Source organism: Aythya fuligula, chromosome 34, assembly GCF_009819795.1.
Source record: "Aythya fuligula isolate bAytFul2 chromosome 34, bAytFul2.pri, whole genome shotgun sequence".
Taxonomy (NCBI): Eukaryota; Metazoa; Chordata; class Aves; order Anseriformes; family Anatidae; genus Aythya; species Aythya fuligula.
Genome location: NC_045592.1, coordinates 516,686 through 538,994, shown reverse-complemented (window position 1 = coordinate 538,994; position 22,309 = coordinate 516,686). Strand labels below are relative to the sequence as shown.

The following is a 22,309-nucleotide window of genomic DNA, read 5'->3' as shown; positions in this document are numbered from 1 at the left end:
GGCATCGGCCATCAGACCCACTGCGGGGGACACAGTCCTGTGCTGATGAGTCCAAGCGCAGTTGTTGTCTGCTCGGGGAAGTGCCACCACAAATTGAGCTCTTGGTCTATCACTTTGTTCCTTCACAGACCGCTCTGGGACTTTCAGCCTGTGCCTTTCACTCCATGAAGAAGCGCAGAAAACAGAAGAGCAAGAAGGAACCCCTTGGCTGTATTCCGGACAGCAGCTTTGGAAGAGGTGTCCAGGCTTCTGGGTTTGCCCTGAGCAGCCACTTTTGTTACTGTGGTGCTAGCAGGGAGGCCAGCTGCGACCCAGGGCTGCAGAGTGCCTGCTGCTGCCTGCAGTCAAAGGGATGCCACTGCAGAGACAAGAGGACTGTCATCGAGGCGTATGAGACCTCAAAACTAACACAGATACAAGAGCACAAGAAAACAATGTGGAAGCCAAAAGAGAGCAACAGTGAAAAGCCTTGTCCTGCTGCTGGCCATGGCCATGGCTCCAGGGAAGCAGCTGTCCCAACCTGAAGGCAGCAGAGAGGCAGAGCCCAGTGGGCAGTGAGGGGCAGCCCTGAGGGCCACCAGGGCTGCTCGTTCATGTGGCATCTGGGCTCTTGACCCTGAGCCCCTCCTGCATGCTGGGGCTGCTCCCCCAACTCCAGAGGAGATGGGAAGAGATGACAGCTGACACCAACAAAGTTCACAGCTTCTTTATTCTCTTTATCCACACAGAGAGCCTAGTTCTGAAGGTATATCAGATGACTGGGTGACAGAAAATAAAATAATTAATAGGCAGGATGACATGAGTAGTATACATTCAAAATCACAAGAAATACTTTTAAAAATAATAAATGAATTACAAGCTATTGTATGAAGAAGTTTCTCAGATAACCTGCCTGTCCTGTTAGTTTTATAGGCACATTATTGATGCCAAAGAATCATGTGTCCAAAGAGTTTCCACAAAGCTTCCTTGAGCTCCTGGTTCCTCATGCTGTAGATGAGGGGGTTCACTGCTATAGGCACCACCGAGTACAGAACTGTCACCACCAGGTCCAGGGATGGAGAGGAGATGGATGGGGGCTTCAGGCATGCAACCATGACAGTGCTGACAAACAGGGAGACCATGGTCAGATGAGAGAGGCACGTGGAAAAGGCTTTGTGCCGGCCCTGCACAGAGGGCATCCTCAGCACAGCTCTGATGATCTGCACAAAGGAGAAAACAATGAAAACAAAACAACCAAATGTTAAAAATGCACTAACCACCAGAAGTCTAACTTCCTTTAGGTAGTCTGAACCTGAGCAGGAGAGCTTGAGGATGTGGGGGATTTCACAGAAGAACTGGTCCACAGCATTGCCTTGGCAGAGGGGCAGGGAAAATGTTTTGGCTGTGTGCAGGACAGCATACAGAAAGCCACTGCCCCAGGCAGCTGCTGCCATCTGGGCACAAGCTCTGCTGCCCAGGAGGCTCCCATAGTGCAGGGGCTTGCAGATGGCAATGTAGCGGTCGTAGGCCATGATGGTAAGAATTGAAAACTCTGAACCAAAGAAGAAGATGAAAAAGAGGACTTGTGCAACACACCCTTGATAGGAGATGGCCCTGGCATCCCAGAGGACATTGGCCATGGCTTTGGACAGAGTGGTGGAGATGCATCCAAGGTCGAGGAGGGCGAGGTTGAGGAGGAAGAAGTACATGGGGGTGTGCAGGGGGTGGTCGCAGGCTACGGCAGTGAGGATGAGGCCGTTGCCCAGGAGGGCAGCCAGGTAGATGCCCAGAAAGAGTGCGAAGTGCAGGAGCTGCAGCTCCCGCATGTCTGCGAATGCCAGCAGGTGGAACTCACTCACAGAGTTGATGTTGGGCATTTGCTGCTTTTGTAGCAGCATTTGCTGCTTGCTTGTCTGTTGAAGAGGAGAAGGCAGAAAAAGGTTAGAAAAGAGTTCTCTGAGGAAAATAGACAATAAAATAGAAGGCTGGCTAACTCAAAATCAGACAAATGTCAGCTCAATGAGATTTTCAGTATCATTGGAAACAACTGAGCTGTTTGCAGATGAAAGCTGCAAGTATTTTCCTCACTTTATTTTATCCTAGTTGCCCTATCCTAGTTGAGGTATTGGATTGTGGAACTCCCTGACATTACTTCCACACTCCTGGTGAAATTCTGTGGATGTGAGGAAGCAAAGGGACTGTCCCTTGGGGAAGACTGAGCAGAGCATCTCTGCCCATCAGTCGTCTTCTCAGCTGTCCTGTGCTACCCTTTGGTGAGCTGCAGGACCATCCCACTCAGGTGTTTCCCTGAGAAGAAACTGGAGACAGCTGAGAGCAGAGAAGCCCTAGTCCAAGTGCAGCTGGACAGAATCCTCACCTTGTCTGCAGGGGACTGATCAGGATCTTAGCTTTTTCCTCCTAGCCAGGGGTGCGGAGGCCTCACTCTAGCTGCCCCTAGACAGTCATCCAGCAGCACCAACATGGCCTTAGCACGGACCTGTCTCCTCCTTCAGACACCTGGATAACTCAAGGATGCCACGAAAGAGCTGCGTCCTGCTGGAGAGCAGCCTGCAGCCGGGGAGGACACCCCTCAGACAGAGCTGGATATTTGCAAGCTGGGGTATCCCAATATCCAGTCTGCATCCCCTGTACTGTGTCTGGAGGACACTCGGCCACAACACTCTTGGTTGACCAGGGGTAGCTAGGTTATGACACACCAAGGGGCCACTGCCAGACTTCCTCACCTCACAGTGCAACCCAGCAGGACTCTCGAAGCCTACTGCATTGCCCACTGCCCTCCCAGAAGCAAGACCCAGCAGGAGACCCTTCCAGGACCTGCAGCTGCATGGCCCTGCAGTCAGACACTTACCTTGTCAAGGGCTGTGCAGATTTCTCCTGCAGGCAGTGCTCAGCATCCTCCCATTCCCAACTGCCTCCAAGCCCTCTCTCCTTCTCTCCTCTCCCTGTGCCAGCTGCAGTCAGAGCCCCCAGCCCTGCTGCGCTGTGCAGAGGAGCTGCTCCTGGGCACAGCTGTCTCTCTGTATCATGGGACTTGTTGAAATGTGTTTTCTCTGTCCCAGGAGCCTGGCCCAGCTCAGCAGCACAGGCCCAGCCCAAGGCATTGCAATCACCCCTCTGGGGGCTTTCCTGATGAGCCCAAAAGCCTCAGAGACAGTTGAAGACATCTCTCCAGAAGTCCAAGTCAGATGCAAGTTTCATGCAGTGTCCCCCTGAGGGCCAGCACTGACACAGCCTCCCTTAGAGCTCGTTGGAGCAGAACATTGGAGGCAGTGAGGACAAGGAGACAAAGGCAATGTTTAGGTGGTACTTATGTGTATGAGCACTGGATGTGTTTCAGCAAGCACAAGGGCCAGGCCTTGACCTCCAGCCCCTGGCACAGGAGATCCTTTCCCTTTACACCTCGCTCAGGGCTCTTCCTGGGGCAGTAGGAGCTGGGGATTTCTTTCTCTTCATGTCCAGTCTCAACATCCTGAAGTCAACATTGTATCATTATTTCTGTCTCATACTGTTTTCTCCTAGAGAGGAAAGCTACAGCAGCTCCAAAACCACCCTTCAGACAGTCTCAGGCTCCTTTTGCTCTGCTTGGATGCTCTATGCCACTGGGTCAGATAAACCCAGATCTCTTGGAACCTCTGCACAAGGGAGGTACTTTAGGTCCTGAACCCCACCTTGGCAGAACCTCTCTGGGTACTGTCCTGCACCTCTCCTAAATGAGGGGCTACTCACTGGGACACCCCTGTGCAGGTGGTGTCACACCGTATTGGTGCTGAGTCTGATAACTCAGATCTTCTTGGTGGCCATGCTCCTCGTAAGGCAGCTCTGTAAGAAGCTGGCCTGGCTCCTGGTGAGCAAGCACCTCTGCTCAAATGTAATCCCTCGTGGTGCCCAGGCTCTCCTCCTCCCGGGCACTGCTCACTCAGCCGGGTCCCAGTCTGCCCTGATGTGTGTGGTTCCTCTTCTTCCAGTGCAGGACTGGGCTCTTCTCCTTGTAAATGTCAAGACGTTTGGATAGGGAAAATCCTGTTGTTTCTCAAGGTTCCCCTGGACAGATGCTCCATTCTGTCAGCTGTTAATGTCTGCAGACAGAAGGCTCACTCTGATGGTGACGATCTGGGGAACTACAGGCCTGTCTGTCTGACCTCTGAGCCAGGGAAGCTCATGGAGCAGATCGTCTTGAGTACCATCACACAACAGGACAACCAGGTGATGAGGCCCAGTCAGCATGAGTTTACCAAAGCAGGCCCCGCTTGACAAATCAGATCTCAATCTATGAGAAGGTGATTTGCTCAGTGGATGAGGGAATGGCTGTGGATGTGGTCTACCTAGACTTCAATAAGGTTTCTGAAGCCATTTCCCACAGCATTCTCCTTGAGAAACTGGCTGCTCAAGGCCTGGATGGATGTACGCTTCATTGGGTTAAAAACTGGCTGGGTGGCCAGGTCCAAAGCATTGTGGTAAATGGAGCTAAATGCATCCGGAGGCCACTCACTAGTGGTGTCCCCCAGGGCTCAGTACTGGGGCCAGTTCTCTTCAATATCTGCAGTGATGATCTGGATGAAGGGATCGAGTGCACCCTCAGTGAGTTTGTAGACAAGACCAAGTTAGGAGTGAGACTTGATCTACTCAAGGGTAGGAAGGCTCTGCAGAAGGATCTGGATAGGCTAAACCTATGGGCTGAGGCCAACTCTATGAAGTTCAACAAGGCTATGTGCTGGGTCCTGCACTTGGGGAACAACAATCCCACTTATGCAGGGAGAAGAGAAGCTGGACAGCTGCCTGGGGATAAGGGCCCTGGGGATAGTGGTAGATAGTCGGTCAAATATGAACCAGCAGTGTGCTCAGGTGGCCAAGAAAGCCAACAGCATCCTGGCTTGTATCAGGGATACTGTGGTCTGCAGGATAAGAGATATGATTGTCCCCTGGCAATTCAGACCTGGTGAGTCCAAACCTCAAGTTCAGCTCTGGGGCTCCCTGTGTAAGAAGGACATGGAGCTATTGGAACGAGTCCAAAGAAGGGCCATGAGCATGATTCATGGTCTGGAGCACCTCTCCTATGAAGACAGGCTGAGGGAGTTGGGATTGTTCAGCCTGGAGAAGAGAAGGCTCCAGGGAGACCTGACAATGGCTTTCCGGAACCTAATAGGGACTACAGGAAAGCTGGGAAGGGACTCGTCATCAAAGAGTGTAGTGATAGGACTAGGGGTAATGGTTTAAACTGAAAGAGGGTAGATTCAAATTAGGTATTAGAAAGAAGTTTTTTACTCAGCGGGTGGTAAGGAACAGGCTGCTCAGAGAAGTTGTGGATGCCCCATCTCTAGAAGCGTTCAAGGCCAGGTTGGACGGGGCTTTGAGCAAGCTTGTCTAGTGGAAGGTGTCTCTGCCCATGGCAGGTGAGTTGGAATTATGTGAACTGTAAGGTCCTTTTGTACCCAAACTATTTTGAGATTCTGTAAATATGAAACACAGCACCGTACCAGCTCCTAGCAAGAAAAATTTACTCTATTGCAGCCAAACCTAGGACAATATCCACCCCTCATTCCATAACATGCCTACCATGCTTTGGCCTGACTATTTCCATTTAATGACCACCACCTTTCCTGTCTTTTGTTATGCACACAAAAATGTTATTATTAGTCTGTTAGCGTCTATAACATTAACATTAACATTGACACTAACATTAACATTAACATTGACACTAACATTAACATTAACATTAACATTAACATTAACATTAACATTAAAGAAGAAGAAGAATGTCTTCCTTTTGTGTCCTATGAAACTACCTTTATCTCAACCCATGAACTTTTACAGTTTTTTTCCTCCCAGTTCTCTCCTCCGTCCATTCATTGGATGAAAAACTTTGTAGTGCTGAGCTGCGTGCAGGGTCAAACCACAGCAAGTCTTCTTGGTGCCTAGTGTGGAGCACAAAGGTTGAGATGCCAGATCTGACCACAGCGTTTTAAAAGTAAATTTTTATAAACATTAGATCAGTTTAACAATTGCTGATCACAATGTTGATCTTTTTGATCTGGGATCTGTTGTGCTGGTTTTCAGAACTGTGTTGTATAGCACATTACTAACTGTCTTCCATGTCATGCTGCTTATCATTTCTGGGGGCTGGTTTAAGGTTACTGTTTTGCTGTATTGGATAACACTGACTTCTGATGGAATAAAATTATTGCCGCCTCCGTAACTCGGGAACCATCTCTTCAGCTCTTAGAAATTATTTAGAATTACACTCTTTTATGCTCTTTGCCTTTTCTCCTCGAGAGTAAATCTATGCAGAGAGGGTGGTGATGGTGAGTGGAACTGGGATGGACAGTGGGGGATGCTTTTCACCACTTCTTCCCTCTCCCTTTCTCCTCCACCTCCTCCTTCTCCTCCAGAACAGGTATATATATAGCCTGTCCAAAGCCACTCCAAACCCTGCAACAGGCCCTGCAGGCACTCCAGCTCCTGAGGTGGGCCCAAAGTTAAACTGACACATGTGACAGGCCCTATAGCCACTCCCAAACCTGCGATAGGCACTGCAGCCACTCCAACTCATCCAAAAGGCCCTGCAGCCAGAACAACTCCTGTGATGGGCCCTGCAGCCTCTCCAGCACCTGCACTGGGTTTCATGGCTGGGCCAGAGAACCAGCCTGTGCCAGTATCAGTTGCCTCTACATGCAAGAGAAAACAATGGGTGTGAAAGTCAGTTTTTCTTTAGAGAGGAAAGAAACTCCTATGCAGACAAGAAAGGAGGAAGAAGAAGATGAGGCAGGTTTCTCCAAAGCTGGGCCATCTTGGAAGCAGGAGGACAAAGAAGAAGAGATCATATAAACATCAGAAACCAAGCAATCCCTTTCCCAGGGTAAGCTATGAGATATGGGAAAAGATTTAGCCATCATGTCAGTGAGCACATTGTCATCTTGCTGCTCCAGTGGTGTGAGAACAGGGTCAATAGCCTGGAATTGGAGAGCAGGGAAGCCAAGAAGCCAGAGTTTCCCTTTAGGGAAGGGGCGATTGACAAAGTCATTGCAAAAGGGCACAAAGAACTTACTCCCATCATGCTTGAAGGAAAGGTCTCCCTTGAAAGAAGATCTTGTATGTCAACCAGGAAAGGGGAGCACCAAGCAGAGGGGTATCCGGTACCTGAGGAAATTAGACATGCTGAAGGCGATTTGTAGAAACCTAGATAACAAACAGCTATCCAAAGATCCAGATGAAGTCAAGTGTACATGACCCATGTGGCAGGAGTTTGTACAGAGCACACCATCATCATATGCCAACCCATTGGCAGTAATGACCAGGAAAGACCAAGAGGAACCCATGATGGATGAATTGGTGTAGTGGGTTTATGTGGCAAGGTTTTGGTAGCAGGCGGCCATAGGGGAGGTTTCTAGAGGAGAAACATCTAGAAGCTGCCCCATGTTTGGGAAGGGCCCCACTGCTGACCAGAGCCGAGCCAATAAGCGATGTTGTTTTGCGCCTCTGTGAGAGCATATTTAAGACAGGGAAAAAAACGCTGCACCACACAGCAGCTGGGAGAGTGAGAGGAGTGAGGAACGGCCTTGCAGGCGCCAAGGTCAGTGAAGAAGGAGGGGTAAAGTTGCTCCAGGCGCCAGAGCAGAAGTCCCCTGCAGCCTGTGGTGAGGACCATGGTGAAGCAGGCTGTTCCCCTGCAGCCCATGGAGTACCACAGTGGAGCTTGGTTCCACGCTGCAGCCCATGGAGGAGACCATGGTGGAGCAGGTGGACCTGCAGCAACAGACACTGTTGCCTGTGGAAGACCCCTGCCGGAGCAGATCCGAGGCTGGACCTGTATCCAGTGGAGAGGAGACCATGAAGGAGCAGGTGACCTGGCAGGAGCTGCTGCCCGTGGGGGACCCAGGTTGGAGCAGTTTTCTCCTGAGGGATGGACCCCGTGGTACAGACCCATATCTGGAGCAGTTCTGGAAGAGTTGCTGCCTCTGCGCAGCCCACGCCGGATCCGTTCAGCAAGGACTGCATCCCGTGGGTGGGACCACACAACACAGGGGACGAGAGTGATCGGGAGGGAGCAGCGGAAAAGAAACACTATATATTGACCATAACCTCTGTTCCCCCATTCCCCTGCACCACCTGGGGGGACGAGGTGGAAGTGGTTGGTTGGGGAAAGGTGCTTTTGATTTCTTTCCTTTGTTTCTCACTTCTCTAGCTTGTTAGTAATAAGTACTATCTCCTTATGCCAAGTCTGTTTTGCCCGTCACGATAATTACTGTGCGATCTCCTCATTCTTATCTCAACCCTTGAGCCCTTTTCATCATATTTTCTCCCCATTCCTCTTTGAGGAGGGGGAGTAAGAGAGCAGTTGTGGTGGAGCTTGGCCGCCCACCCAAGTAAAACCACCACAATGACACAACCCTTTTGTAACAGCACAGAAGCATCCTCCTGGAGAACACCAGGAGCTTTGTGGTGCACCCAAACCTTTCTAGGTATCCAAACAATCCCCTCATGCTCCAAAGCACATCCCTTGACATGCAAGATTCAAGCCAGGGAACCCAAGCACCTCCTGAATCATCATGACAGGGCTCAAAAGCATCTCCTTGGAGACATCAAGCCCCTACCTAGAGCATTCAAGAATCTACCCTAGGTAAGAAGAATATCCTTCACGCATCTAAGCATCTCCGTACTTCTATCTAATACCTTCTTGGAAGACCCAAGCACCTCTCTGTGGAAGAGAAGCATCAGCTGTGAGCACCCAAGCGTCTCCATGGGGCACCCAAGGAAATCCTTGCAGGACCCAAGCATCTGCACACAGCAATGAAGTACTTCCTTGGAGAAACCACACAAGCATCTCTCTGGGGAACACAAGCACCTTCCTGGAGGACCCAAGGATCTCTCTGGAATCCCCAAGCATTTTTCCAGGGCACGCTAGCATCTCCTTGCTTGAGCCAAGCAACCTTCCTTGAGCACACGAGCATCTCTCTGGAGCACACAAGCTTCACCCCAGAGTATCCATGCACTTCTGTGGGACACCCAGGTTCTTTCCTTTGATGGCAAACATGTCCTAGGGCTCACAAACACTACTTTGGGCACCCAAGTAATTCCCAGATCACAGAAGCATCTCCCAGAGACACCCAAGTAGATTCTGAGAATACCCAAGCATCTATTTGGAGCAATAAAGCACTCACTGGGTCACCCAGGCATGTCTCTGGAGCAACCAAACGTGCCCCCGGGCACCCAGGCATCTCCTTTGAGCATTGTAACATCTCCCCAGAGCACACAAGCACCTCAGGGGACAGCCGAGATCCCCCATGGGCACCTCCAGCCCCTCCCCATGGTTCACAAACACCTCCCTGGGGTACAGAGATATGTCTCTGGAAACACAACACATCTCCATAGACATCTCCAAGGCTTTCTTTGGAGCACTAGGAACCTCCCTGTGGTGTAAGAGGGGCAACCAAGAACCTCCCTAAGGCACATAAGCATAGCCCTGGGGCATACTAACATCTCGCTGGTGCACCTGGTTCTGTCCTGGTCATGCCAGGTTCTCCCATGGTCACCCAAGCTCCTCCCTGGAACACCCAAGCACCTCATTGGAGTCCCCAAGAATCTCCCTGCTGCACTTCAACATCTGAGTGGAAAACCCAGGCATCTCCTCAGGGCTCCAAAACAACACCTGGAGCACCAATCTTCTCATGGGAGCTCATCGGCCATTTCCTGCAGTAGCCAAGCATCTCACAAGGGTACCCAAGCACACTGCATCACCCAAAATACTCTCTGGAGAAACAAACAAACAAGACGGCCTCGTTTGCTTGCTCCTCCTGATCACGTGGCCTGTAGCAGACCCCCACTCCAATGTCCCTTGTCCCTGCCCTCCTATAACCATGACCCATCAGCTCCCCGTCAGCTCCTCACCCATCCCCAGGCAGAGCTGCAGGCACTCCAGCTGCTCCTTGACAGGGAGGGTGATGCCCCCTCCTCATGTCCCCAGCCTGTCCTTCCTAAAGAGCCCATGTCCTTCCATTCCAACATGCCACTCATGGGAGAATTTAGTGATTGTTCGCTGATTTACAGCTCTCAGATCCTGTACCATTCTGTATGACCCATTCGATTTCTTCACAGGGAGGATGGGTGTATTGTGAGGTGACATACATGGTTCTAAAGTCCCTTCTTCCAAAAGTCTATCAACTATAGGTTTTAATCCCCTTTGACCCTCCATTGGTATAGGGTATTGTTTAATTCGAATAGGATGATGTGGATCCATTATCTGAACATTTATGGGGTCCATTTCCATTTTTCCAATTTCTCCCTCCTTATACCACACTGAAGGGTTAATAACTTCTTCATCTTTTTGGGTTAAAGTGTATAATTTGATTTGCAATTTATCCCCTTGACTCTGAATGCTTAAGTTCAATTTTAAAATCAAATCCCTTCCTAGTAAATTGTACCCCGCTTCAGGAAGCAAAAGTAAATCATTAAGACAAATCTTTTGATCAGTTTCTATTTCCACATCTTTTAAAACAGGAACCTTAAAGGGCTCCCCTCTTGCCCCTATTACAGATGTATAACTCTTCCCTTCTTTTATTCCCTCTGGGAGCTTTTGAATAGTGGATCTTTCAGCTCTTGTGTCTACTAAAAATAGTACTTCTTCTTTATGGGGACCAACTAATAGTTTTATCAAGGGCTCTGTTGATGTTGAAGTCCCCAGAAGATATAGCCCCTGACACCCCTATTCTTCTTTAAACATTTTCTCGTCTTGTTCCCGCTTACGACAATTCTTCTGGAAATGTCCCCTTTTTTGACAATAGTAACAAGCGGGGATCGCTGAATTCCCTTGAGAAGGCTGACCTCTAGGGGTTTCTTCTATACTTCTTCTCTTCTCCCTCTCTCCTAACAAGGGCTTTTTCTGACTTTCTTTTACTGCTGCTACAAAGATCTTAGCTTTTGTTTTTTGTTTCTCCTCATCCCTCCTGACATATACTTTTTGCGCTTCTCTAAGTAACTCTTCTAATCCTCTCTCTTGCCAATTTTCTAACTTTTCTAATTTCTTTCTTATGTCCACCCAGGATTTGGCTACGAATTGTGTTCTAAGGAGTGCAGTTCCAATTGCTGTATTCGGATCGATCCCCGAATACATTTGCAAACTTTTCTTTAATCTCTCCAACCATTCTGTTGGAGATTCCTCTTTTCCTTGTTGTTCATTGAATGTTTTATTAATGTTTTTTCCTCGTGGAACCGCTTCTCTGATCCCTTGTATAATCATTGTTCTCAAATCTCTCATGTTTTGTCTTCCCTGGGGTTGCTGGTGATCCCAGTGGGGATCCACATTTGGCCATTTTTGATCTCCTGGGGGTCCGGCTTGATTTTGTCTTTCCCAAATCCTCATTCCAGCTTGCCTAATCATTCCCCTTTCCTCAACAGTAAATAAGATTCCTAAAATGGATTGTATTTCTTCCCAGGTGTAAGTGTTAAGACCCAGGAATTGATCCAGTCTTTCGGCTACTCCGAGGGGGTCATTTAATAGAGTCCCCATTTCTTTCCTAAAAGATCTCACCTCTGTGGTGTTTAAAGGGACTGCCACGAACCCAAAGCCTCCCTGATTGCCTCCAAGGGGTACTTCTCTTAATGGATATAGAGAGGTTTCTTCAGGTACGGCAGTCTTACTTCTTGTGCATGCAGCCAGAGGCAGGTCTAATTCTGGTGCTGTTTGTGGTGGAGGCAGGGACCATGGCTGCACTGCCGGAGAGATTACCGGAGGGGGAGCCGGGAGTGTGTTATTAGGACCCAGAGGTGGTGGTAAATTATCCAGTGGCTCCCATTCATCATTCTTTTCTTTTTCCTGCTTTTCCTCCCCTCCAGAATTCTCATTTGTTTTTAGTGCTAATATTGAGGCTGGACGTGGAGTCCCAATCCACAATTCTGCATACTCACTTTCTTCCTGACAAAAAGGTTCTTTTGAATTAACGTTTATATTCAAAGCCTGACAAATCCAATCATCAAAAGATCCAAAAACAGGCCAGAAAACACATGGTCTTAAAGGTTTTTTTGGCCATTCTATCATACAGTAATGAACCAATTTTAATTTATTTTTTCCTTTTCTGGGGCCCCTATTGTTCCAATTTCCAATCATTATTCCTAATGGACTTTCTGGTGGTATATCTGGTATTCTGCTCCCTTTCTGGTACTTGGTCTTTGATTTTGTCTGACCCATCCGGGAATTTTACTAGTGGCAATTCCCACAGCCCTTGGTTGCCCCCAGTGAGAGTGTCTTGCAGGGGGCTTAGGACCTATCACCCACCCACGTATCCCTCTCTTCACCAGCCCAGCCCCCCGACAGGAGATTAGAACCAGTGAGAAAACAAAAAGACTTCTACGCAGACTTTAGAAGCCTCAGTTACTCTCTCACACACAAACACGGGCAACCGTACCTTTACCCAACCGGACGGTATCTTACGAATCAATCGTCTTCGTCCAGAGTCCAACCGGACGGTATCCACAAGCATCTTCGTCTGGGATCGAACCAGACGGTATCCAAATGACTGTCATCTTCGTCTGGTTCGATCCCGGACACCGGAACCCAACCAGACGGTATCCAAACGACCCTGTCGTCTTCGTCCAGATCTTTGCGTGCAGAATTACGGGCAAAAAACACAGCCAGCAAGGGAGCTCAAAAAAAAATCAAATTCTTTGCTTACCTTTATTTAGGTTCAGGATGGCATTAGTCCCGATCTGACTCAAACAGGAGCCACCAAATGGTGGGGCGCCTCTCCTAGATTAAATCAGAATTCAGGAACTATAGCCATCCCGGACGAGCCCCCAAATTGTTATAAATGGCTCAGGATTCAAATTAGAATTAAATGAAAAATAGGATTTATTAAAAGGATATAAAGGAATAGAGGTAAGCAAACAACGTTGGGTGCACCGGCAGTCTCCGCTCCACCAGGACGCACACCAGTTACATCAAGCAGCTGATTTTTATGCTCCTAGACTAATACATATTCATTACTACTTCTAAAAAAAATAGATTATTATAATTAGCTTCCGGGGTGCAGTCCCTCCTACTGGAGCATGCGCAGTCTCCTCTGGGGTCTCTTCTGGGGGTCTCTAGGGGTCTTTCATGCTGAAGGCTCGTAGTCTTCCTCTCCCTCTTTCTACTTACTTGGCACCATACCAAGTTTATAGAACATCCTCTTCAAGTCTTGTCTCTCAGCCATCCTTCAGCTTCTTTCTCCTTCCTCTTTATCTCTCGGCCCCCCCAACCAGATACCAAAGATCCACATAGTATCCCATAAGAGTCACTAGTTGTTATCAGTTGTTCTGAAACTCCCAGACACACGAGTAATTAAAACATTCTTCCCCAGCCATTCACAGACACATCTATAGCAGTGTTAGAAATACAAGTCCGGAATAACAAAAGCAAACAGGTTCATAAATTTAAGGAGTGATAAATTGACTAGAATGAGGGGGAGACTGGGACACACTGCATCTGTGGTTCAAGAATTGAATTGCCAGTGCAGGGCCCAGAGGCAGACAGGATTCAAACAGAATTGTTCTTTATGGACACGAATTGTTAAAACATTCCTCATACACTCATGGGAGTCATCCCCTCGTGTCTCCTCAGTGCCAAAGCGGTCATTTCATAGGAACGGGCACAGATGGGGCTGAGGGACTCCATGCCTTCTTTTTCCTTAGAATTTGCCAAAAATCTCCCTCTCCACTTTGTTCGGGGATACGGGAGAGAATCAGAAAATTGAAAGAAATTGTTGGTTAATGTAAAAACAGTTGAATAGGACAGAAAAGGAAGGAAGGATAATAACAAAGGAATTGTAACGAGCAAGGACAGACAGCAGTGTACTGGGCTGTGTGAGCTGGGAACGGTCAGGGGGTGCAGGGAAGGGATGATCCAGAAGACAGCACCCAGATTTCAGGTCTTCAGGACAGGAGGGATGTCAGCAAGCTGCAGTGGGTTTAGCACAGGGGCCCCAAGATGCTCTGGAGCACTCTGCCAGTGAGGAGAGGCTGAGGGTGCTGGGCTTGTCCAGCCTGGGGAAGGGCAGGGAGAGGGGGACCTCCTCTGGCTGTATCTCTGGGGGGGTTGTGGAGGATGCGGAGCCAGGATCTCCAGCTGGGTTCAGGGTGGGAGGACAAAAGACAACAACTGTGAAGGTGAAAGAGGAGAGCTTCAGGCTGGAGAGAAGGTAAAAAGCCTTCTCACCATGAGCTCAGCCAGGCATCATGCAGAGGCTGTGCAGTCTCCGTCTTTGCTGGTTTTGCAGAATACAGCAGGATCAAGCCCTGAACAGCCTGTTCTGGTGGTGCTTGTGACAGCTTGGGCTGCAGGCCTCCTGAGGTCCCTGCCAACATGCCTTATGGTCCTTTGACCTCAGGCCCAGTTTCTGGCAGTGACAGAGGAGATACTGTGGGGCCTGAATCCTCCTGTGCTGTAGGGGACCATCTAAAGCCAGGCAGGTGAACTCATCACCCTTGGCTGTAACTGTAGCCTGGGAAGCACTGCCTCAGCCATCTCTGGATTACACCTCCAGCTCCTGTCTTCCAGCTCTAAGCACCTGAAAGTCCATTGCCTGGATGTGCTCTGAGATGTAGGAAGAGATCTGGGCTTTTCTGGGGCATTAGTTCTCTCCCTCTGCATGCTGCTCCTCTTGGAGATGGTCTCATTTTTCATTTTCTTTCCTACCTGGAGGGAAATGCATACTCTGTCCTGGCCATAAAGCTGAGCATGTTTTCTACTTTTGCCAAACTTCCACATCTCCTGGACCTGTCACCTGGAAAAGTGAATATTGCGTGCATGTTCGTGGCCCTGCTTTCTTCCATCTGTGCAGCAAGGTCCACATCTCAGTGTTATGTACTTTTTTGCAAAGACTGTGAATTGTCATGGATATAATAAGATTCTTCGGGGGCGTGGAGGGGGAGGCACAGGGCTTTGTACAAGATGCAGAATGATCTTAATGGTGTTGGTATAACAATACCAGAAATATTTTGAAAATGTCAATAAAAATAAAAAAGAAAACAAAACTAAACAGAAATAAAGGCAAACTTCTAAAGCATTGACTATTTATGGATGCACATTTACAGCTTTTACAAACTTTGGAGATTCTGCTTTCCTTTGTTTTCATATTTATTAATGGCCGGTATCAATCTTTTGAGACACACTGCCCAGCCTCCACCTGCAGCTCCTGAGGGCCTCTGGTCTCCCACAGCTCCTCTTGACAGCTGCCAGCCCCAGGAAAACACCTCCAGTACAGAGGGGCCCCTGAACCTAGCAAGGTCTGCCTGGAAAGGTGAACAAATTATTCCAACATAGGAAAGAAAATATAAATAAATATATAAATAAAAGAGCACATGTGCATTACTTCAAACTCTCTGTCTAGAACAGTCCTTGTATGGCCATCCCTTGGGGAAGGTGAACCTCATTAGCTGCAGCTTGCACTGGGCACACAGCTGAGGAGAGTGTTTTACTGTTTACTGAACTGCACCACACTTAACTTTGGTTGGTTTTCAATGGGGAGCAGTCCTTCTGTGCCTGAGTTCAGGCAGTTCTGTGGGGAAAAGGGCTGGGAGTTGGTGCAAAGGAGCTGTAACATGCAGCTGCAGCCCTGACTGGAGAAGTCTGATGGGAGGAGAAGTGCTGCAAGTCCCAGGTGGCTCCTGAGAGAAATGGTGGGGCTGAGGAGGTGAGGAGCAAGGTTGCCCACGGAGTGCCTGGCCTCAAGGGACTGCCTTTCCAAGCTGACCAGGCCTCCTTAGAAGACCCTCTGGATCAATAGCAAAGGAAGAGGGCAGGGAATTGAAATAAATCAATAAAGAATCCAGCTTGAAGGGAAAGCTCCCTTATTATCAACTGCTCATTAAAATCTGCCTCATTCACTAGCTTTCTGAAATCTCCCCAATTAGACGTAAAAGCCTTGAAGTCTTGAATGAACTGCTGGGCAGAAAGAGGGCACAGGAGGGCTCTCTGCATTGTGCTGAGCCCCAGGGTGAATTTGGTGCTGAGTCCATGCACCTCTGATGCTGAGAGGAGATAGCGCAGGCTGTTCAAGAGGTTAAGGCCAGGAGAAATGCTGAAGGTTCTGGGAGTGTTAATTGGTCCCACTGGGGGCCATTACCACCACAGCTCCCCCATGGACTTGTTAGCAAAGGAAACAGGAGGCAGTGATGATAGGCAGGCAAAGGCAAAGTAAAGGTGGCCCTGATGGCAAGGAAACCTTGATGTGTTTTATCAAAGCAAGCACCAAGGCCTGACACCCAGCTCTGGGAAGAGAGCTTCTGTCCCTCACGCTGCTCTTCAAGGGGCAGCGGGATCTGGGGTGTGTGATGGCAACTTAAGGACAACATTACAACATCAGTGCACAGAGCTGCAAGGAGGCCACATGGTTCCAGTGCAAGGAGCACAATGTGTCGTCTCATAGGCCCCAGTGGCAGACAACAGCCAGAGCCACGGGGACAAAGAATTCTGCTGTGTCAGGGCCTTCCAGCCCTGTCAGTGCCCTTGGACATCTCCCCACAGGTTGTCCTATCCTGTCCCATGCATGAACCATTTTCCCTGCAGCCTGGAGACATCCAACCTGCTTCCCCACCACAGCATCTCCCTACCCATACTAGGGGCTCTTTGTGCTCACTGCCTCTGACTTGAAACACAAGCCATGGGCTGAAGCAGACTCCCTCTGAGTCACCACAGCACTGCCCTTGGAGTGGCATTTCTTTCTCCTCTTCACCACACTGGACCTCCAAAACAGCCACTTCTTGGTGGATTTCCTTTCTCATGCTCTTTACCCCTACCCAAAATGTGCCATCACCTCTGAAAGCACATTTCCATCTGTCAGGAGCTCCTACAAGTGTGTCCTGAGCCTTTGCTTCACCAGGTCTAGGAAGTGCAGGGCTCTCAGCCTCCACACACATGACCCCTAGCCCTGTCTTGGCACACCTGCTCTGAACCCTCTCCATTCCTCCCTGGTCCTTCAGAAAAGAAGCCTCACACTGGGAAGCCCTTTTCCTGTTAGGGCCACACCAGTGTGCAGTCATGGAGAATAAGTCCCTTGCCTGGGTGGGCACACTCCTCCTAGAGCATCCCAATGTGGATGTGACCATATCTGTGTTTAGTACTGCTGGCTCATATGGCATCCCTGGTTGTGCCCAGGCTCTTCTCCTGGTTGCTCTTCCTGCAGTCGAGTCCAAGCCTGCTGTGATGTATGGAGCTGTGCTGTCCCTGATGCAGAGCAGAGCATCACAAGATGGGAAAGAGAGGCTCTCTTCTCCTTGGAAAACAGAATGAGAATTATGCACCAAATCCCAGCGTTTCACAAGGTCGTCTGCAAGGAACACTTACTGTCGATGGACAAATCTCTGGTTAGGAACCATGTAAAGAAACTGGGAACCATGAGCATGGTAGCCCCGAGCCCTGCCTGCCCTCCTCCTGCCACGCACCATCAGGCGGCTGCAGCAGAGGGGACCCACAGGCAGCCCCTGGCTGGGCTCTGCCAGCCGCCTTTCCAGTGCCATCCCTGCTGCCTTGGGGTGCTTTGTGAGGTGCAGGGTGACCTCACAAGGCCTGCCGGCCAAAATATCTCCAGCAAAGCAGCAGGGACCACACCACCGCCCTTCCATTCCCCTCTCTCCCCTCATCCTTATCTCTGCTGGCAGGAGCAGCTTTGGGAGGTGTTTCCTGGCCTCCCCTTGATACCGAGCTGAAAGGAAAAATGGTCTCTTCCTTGACAGAACAATGGCATCAAATTTGAAAAGCTTCATTAGGAGATAGGTGAAACCTTTACTAAGTTTTGTTAGAGTGAAGGAAGTTTAGAAACTTTCATCCCTGATGTTACTTTAGTCACTAGTTATTCAGCTTTATCTATAAGAGCCTACAGACTTGTATCTCAGAATGAGGGCAAGGTGACCCAGGCCTAGAGCATGTGTCAGAAGATTAGGTGAGGAACTCATGCTATGCATATATCCTTGGATGTGTAACCAACTAAGCTTTGTATGCATGCCTGAGATGAAAGAATAAGAGAAGAAAGATTTTGATGGCTTGAGCATGGACAAGAACTGGATTCAACTAACGAACATAGTGAGGAAGACTACCGATGACCACCAGAGACCCCTGAGAGACAGTGGAAACAAATGTGCATATGTCAGCGACACTTACTGATTTTAATGAGTTACAGGAAGTAGTATGAATATGTTTTGGGGAAATCTGATTAACATGTTTGTTTTGCTTGTATATAACCCCTATAGTTCAGACGCTTCTGTAAGCACTGGAGTGATCCCCTGTGTGTCCAGCACCTCAGTAAAAGAATGCCTGTTTTCTAAAACTCCAAATTGAGTCTTAGAGAGTTACTTTGACTGCCTTTTACAGTATCACCCTTGCCTCCTGCCAGCTGCTGCCCACTGAGGATCCTGGTACAAACATGGCCCCCAACCAACAGCACTTCTCGTGCTGCCTTTGCTGCCTCGAAGAATTGTTCTTTATGGACACAAATTGTTAAAACATTCCTCACACCCTGTCCTCTCCCTCAACTCCTTGTCTCTGCCAGGCCCCACGTTCCACACCCAAACACATCCCTTTGCTGTTGTCACCCTCTCCTCTGCCCAGCTGGATGGCAGAGCCAGGGCAGGACATGGTAGAGTTAAGCCCTGTAGGTAGGGTTAGTCCTTGTAGCGCCCATGCAAAGCACTTGTGGCAAAGAGGGAGCTGAGATTGGGTTCTGTGGTGCAGAGGAGGACCCATGCAGAAAAGATGAGGTTAAACAGCAACTTGCGGGGGGGGGGGGGGGGGGGGGGGGGGGGGCTGTCCACTGTGGTTTGGCATGGGAGGCTTCTGGCCTTGAAGGGGCAAGGGATGGGTTGACACAACTTCTCTGGGCAACTTGTTCCATTGACCACCGCCCCCAAAGGAAAGAATGTCTTCCTTATACCTAATTTTAAAGAGCCCTCTTTTAGTTTTAAAACATTACCTAAAGGCTCCCTTTAGGTACTGGAAGGCTGCTATAGGGTCTCTCCAGGCTGAAGAGAACCAACTTTCTCAGCCAGTCTTCATTGAAAAGATGCCCCAGCCTCTCTATCCTGTTTTTGGCCTCTTCTAGACTACTTGTAATAATTCCATGTCCTTCTTGAGTTTGGGGCCGCAGAGCTGAATGCAGTAATCCAGGAGGTGTCTCCCAAGAGCAGAGCTGGGGGAGAGAATCACCTCTCTCAACCTTTGGGCCAAACTTCTTTGATGCAGCCCAGAATACAGTTGGCTTTCTGGGCTGCAAACTCACATTGCCTGCACAGGTTAAGCTTCTCATCCACCAACACTCCAGGTCCTTTTCCTCAGAGCTGCTCTCTATCAATTTTGCAGCACTTTGCTGTCATCACCAGTCCAAAAGGCAGAGTAGAATGACATGTCAGAGAGAGGCATTTGCAATGAACCTGTGCAAGGAGGATGACAAAAATCTCATGGGAACACGGGATAATTACTGGAGTTCTGCACAGAGAAATGTTAAGGCTCAGTGAGGTACCCATATCTGAGCTGGCCTCGTGCACTGCTCATCCACACTGGGCTGTTCAGAGACACGAGTCCCTGCCTTACAAACACACAGTGCACCGCAGCACTCGCAGGGTCCCTCTGGCTCCTGCAGCCACTGCCAGAGGCTGGGAGGCACCTCAGCCCTGTGGTGGGTGCATCACCTTGCTCTGTCCTCCTCTGAGATGCCCCAAAGGAATGGGCACAGGGACCTTGGCGGTTCAAGGAAACACATTGCAGAGCTGCATTCAGCTGTTGCACTTTGGACTAGATGGTCTCTGAAGGTGCCTTCCACCTGGACTATTCTGAGCTATTCAGGCAGATGCACCATGGTTGTTACTCTCAGGAAGAATGATCCTGAAGACACTCTGCCCCACTGGCCTTCATGACACCCCTAGGGATAGCTGATGGCCTTTGTGCTCGCTCTTGTTCCTCTCTCCATGCGCGTATGATGTGTCTGCAGGTGGCAGCAGCTGCAAAGGGTTTCTGTTCCTGTATCCCTCCTGCACCTGGCCAGGCTCTGCTCTTCTCCCAGCACATCCTATGTCCCAGGGAGCCTTTGGGACTCTCTTTGAGCACGTTCTGATGTGACTGCAACTCCAAAAGATGACATGAGCCTTCAGGAACTGCCCTTTTAGGAGGTAAGTGTAGTTCTGGAGGCCAGCTGTGTCACTCAAGTGCCCACTGCCTGTCCCTGCCTGCAGTCCAAGCACAGCCCCACAGCAGCACTGGCACCAAGCTACAGGAGCAGCTAGGCCTTACTCCACCAGCAGGGCTCAGCAGGATAGGGTGGCAGTGGCAGGAGAGCAGCTCTGCATGGACCCAGTGCTGGTGCTCCTGGGCTGGACTGCTGGGCCACGACTCTTTTCCTGTCCACCTCTGCACACAGGCACTACCTCTGCAGCCACAGAAAACATCTCAAAGAAAGGATATAAGACAAAAAAGGCACTTTAATTCATTTAAATAATCAAGCAAAATGAAGAATTATATTTCTTTGTGGACAATATTTGATAAAATAAAATTGAGAAAAAAGCAGAACACCAATAACGACACAAGAACATAATACCCACTGGCTTCGCCTATCAAGAGTTACATTACGAGTGATTTACAGAAGAAGGCAGGCAATATATTGTGGAAGAAAAACACCCAGTCATTACTTTCCACATGACAACCTTGATCTCCTTGTTCCTCATGCTGTAGATGAATGGGTTCACTACCGGAGGCACCACCAAGTACAGAAATGCCAGAAAAACATCCAAGGAAGGGGAGAAAATTGATGGGGGCTTCAGGTGGGCAAAGATAACTGTGCTGAGAAAGAGGGAGACCACAGCCAGGTGAGGGAGGCATGTGGAAAAGGCTTTGTGCCGTCCCTGCTGTGAGGGAATCCTCAGCACAGCCCTGAAGATCTGCACATAGGACAGAGCAATGAAAACAAAACACCCCAACAATAGAAAAGCAGTAACTGTAGTAAGTTGAACTTCCCTTATATATGAGTCTGAGCAGGAGAGCTTGAGGATCTTGGGCATTTCACAGAAGAACTGGCTGAGAGAATTGCCACAGCAGAGAGGTAGTGAAAATGTATTGGCAATGTGCAGCACAGCTTGGAGGAAGCCACTGCCCCAGGCAGCTGCTGCCATGGTGGCACAGGCTCTGCTGTCCAGGAGGCTCCCATAGTGCAAGGGCTTGCAGATGGCAACGTAGCGGTCATAGGCCATGACAGTGAGAATAAAATACTCTGCTCCAATCAAGAAGAATAAAAAGAAGAGCTGTACAGCACATCCTTGATAGTAGATATCCCTGGTTTCCCAGAGCAAATTGGCCATGGCTTTGGGCAGAGTGGTGGAGATGCAGCCCAGGTCAAGGAGGGCAAGGTTGAGGAGGAAGAAGTACATGGGGGTGTGGAGGCGGTGGTCGCAGGCTACGGTGGTGAGGATGAGGCCGTTGCCCAGGAGGGCAGTCAGGTAGATGCCCAGGAAGAGCCCAAAGTGTAGGAGCTGTAGCTCCCGCATTTCTGTGAATGCCAGCAGGAGGAACTCAGTGATGGAGCTGCTGTTACACATTTATTGCCCCTGAGCAAGGTAGTCTGTCCAAAAGAAGAAGTGACATTGTAAAATTTAAGGACTTCTCTGACCAAAATACTATGCATTTCTCATAGAACAGTCACACACAACACATTCTTTCCCATTCCTTTCACAGACAGAGCTTTCTGCAGCTGCTTGGCTTACCTCTGCTTGGTGTTCTGAGTGTGCCACAAGAAGCAGGGGGCTGTGCTGTGGGCTCTGCAGCAGTCAGTCCTGGTCTACAGGAACAGGTAAAAGGGAATCCTGAGTGATCTGAGAAGTCCACTGGGCAAGGTCATCTCCCTGTCTGCAGCATGGGAGAAGGTCAAAAATCTCCTTAAGAAACAACAAAGGTGAGGTTGGTACTGTCTGTAAGCTGAGGTGTGTGAGGTGCCTCAGAGCAGCAGCAATGCTCAAGGAGCCTTAGTCTCTACTACATATGTTTTTACTTCATTACCATCCTTCTGCCTCAGCACATGGGAAGAAAATGAAGCAGATTCTAAAAAGTGCACTGCCTTCAGGTAGCTCTTGCTAGGCAGTTCTGCAGTGCAGTGCCCTGGGGAGGTGTGTGGCTGTGAGCAGCCTGCCCCAGGCAGCAGTCTCTGGGCAGCAGCAGGACCCTGCCCTACCCTGCGGTACCAGGGGGGCTCCTTCTACCCGCAGCTTCTCCCCACAGCCCCTGGGCAGCTCTCTGGGCAGGCTGATTGTTGAGACTGGCAGGTAGCAGAGGCCCTGCTGCGGCACTGTGGTGGTTTTACCGTGCTGG

General features: G+C 49.5%; 1 protein-coding gene across 1 annotated transcript; it reads right to left on the bottom strand.

The window, feature by feature from the left end:
• Positions 1-917: 917 nt before the first annotated feature.
• LOC116500338 (olfactory receptor 14C36-like) lies at positions 918-21,375 on the bottom strand. Its single transcript, XM_032205260.1, has 4 exons — positions 20,641-21,375; positions 1,835-1,892; positions 1,480-1,531; positions 918-1,101 (listed from the first exon to the last, which is right to left on the bottom strand). The coding sequence occupies exons 1-4, from the start codon at positions 21,373-21,375 to the stop codon at positions 918-920; spliced, it is 1,029 nt and encodes a 342-aa protein (XP_032061151.1).
• Between the last annotated feature and the right edge of the window lie 934 nt (positions 21,376-22,309).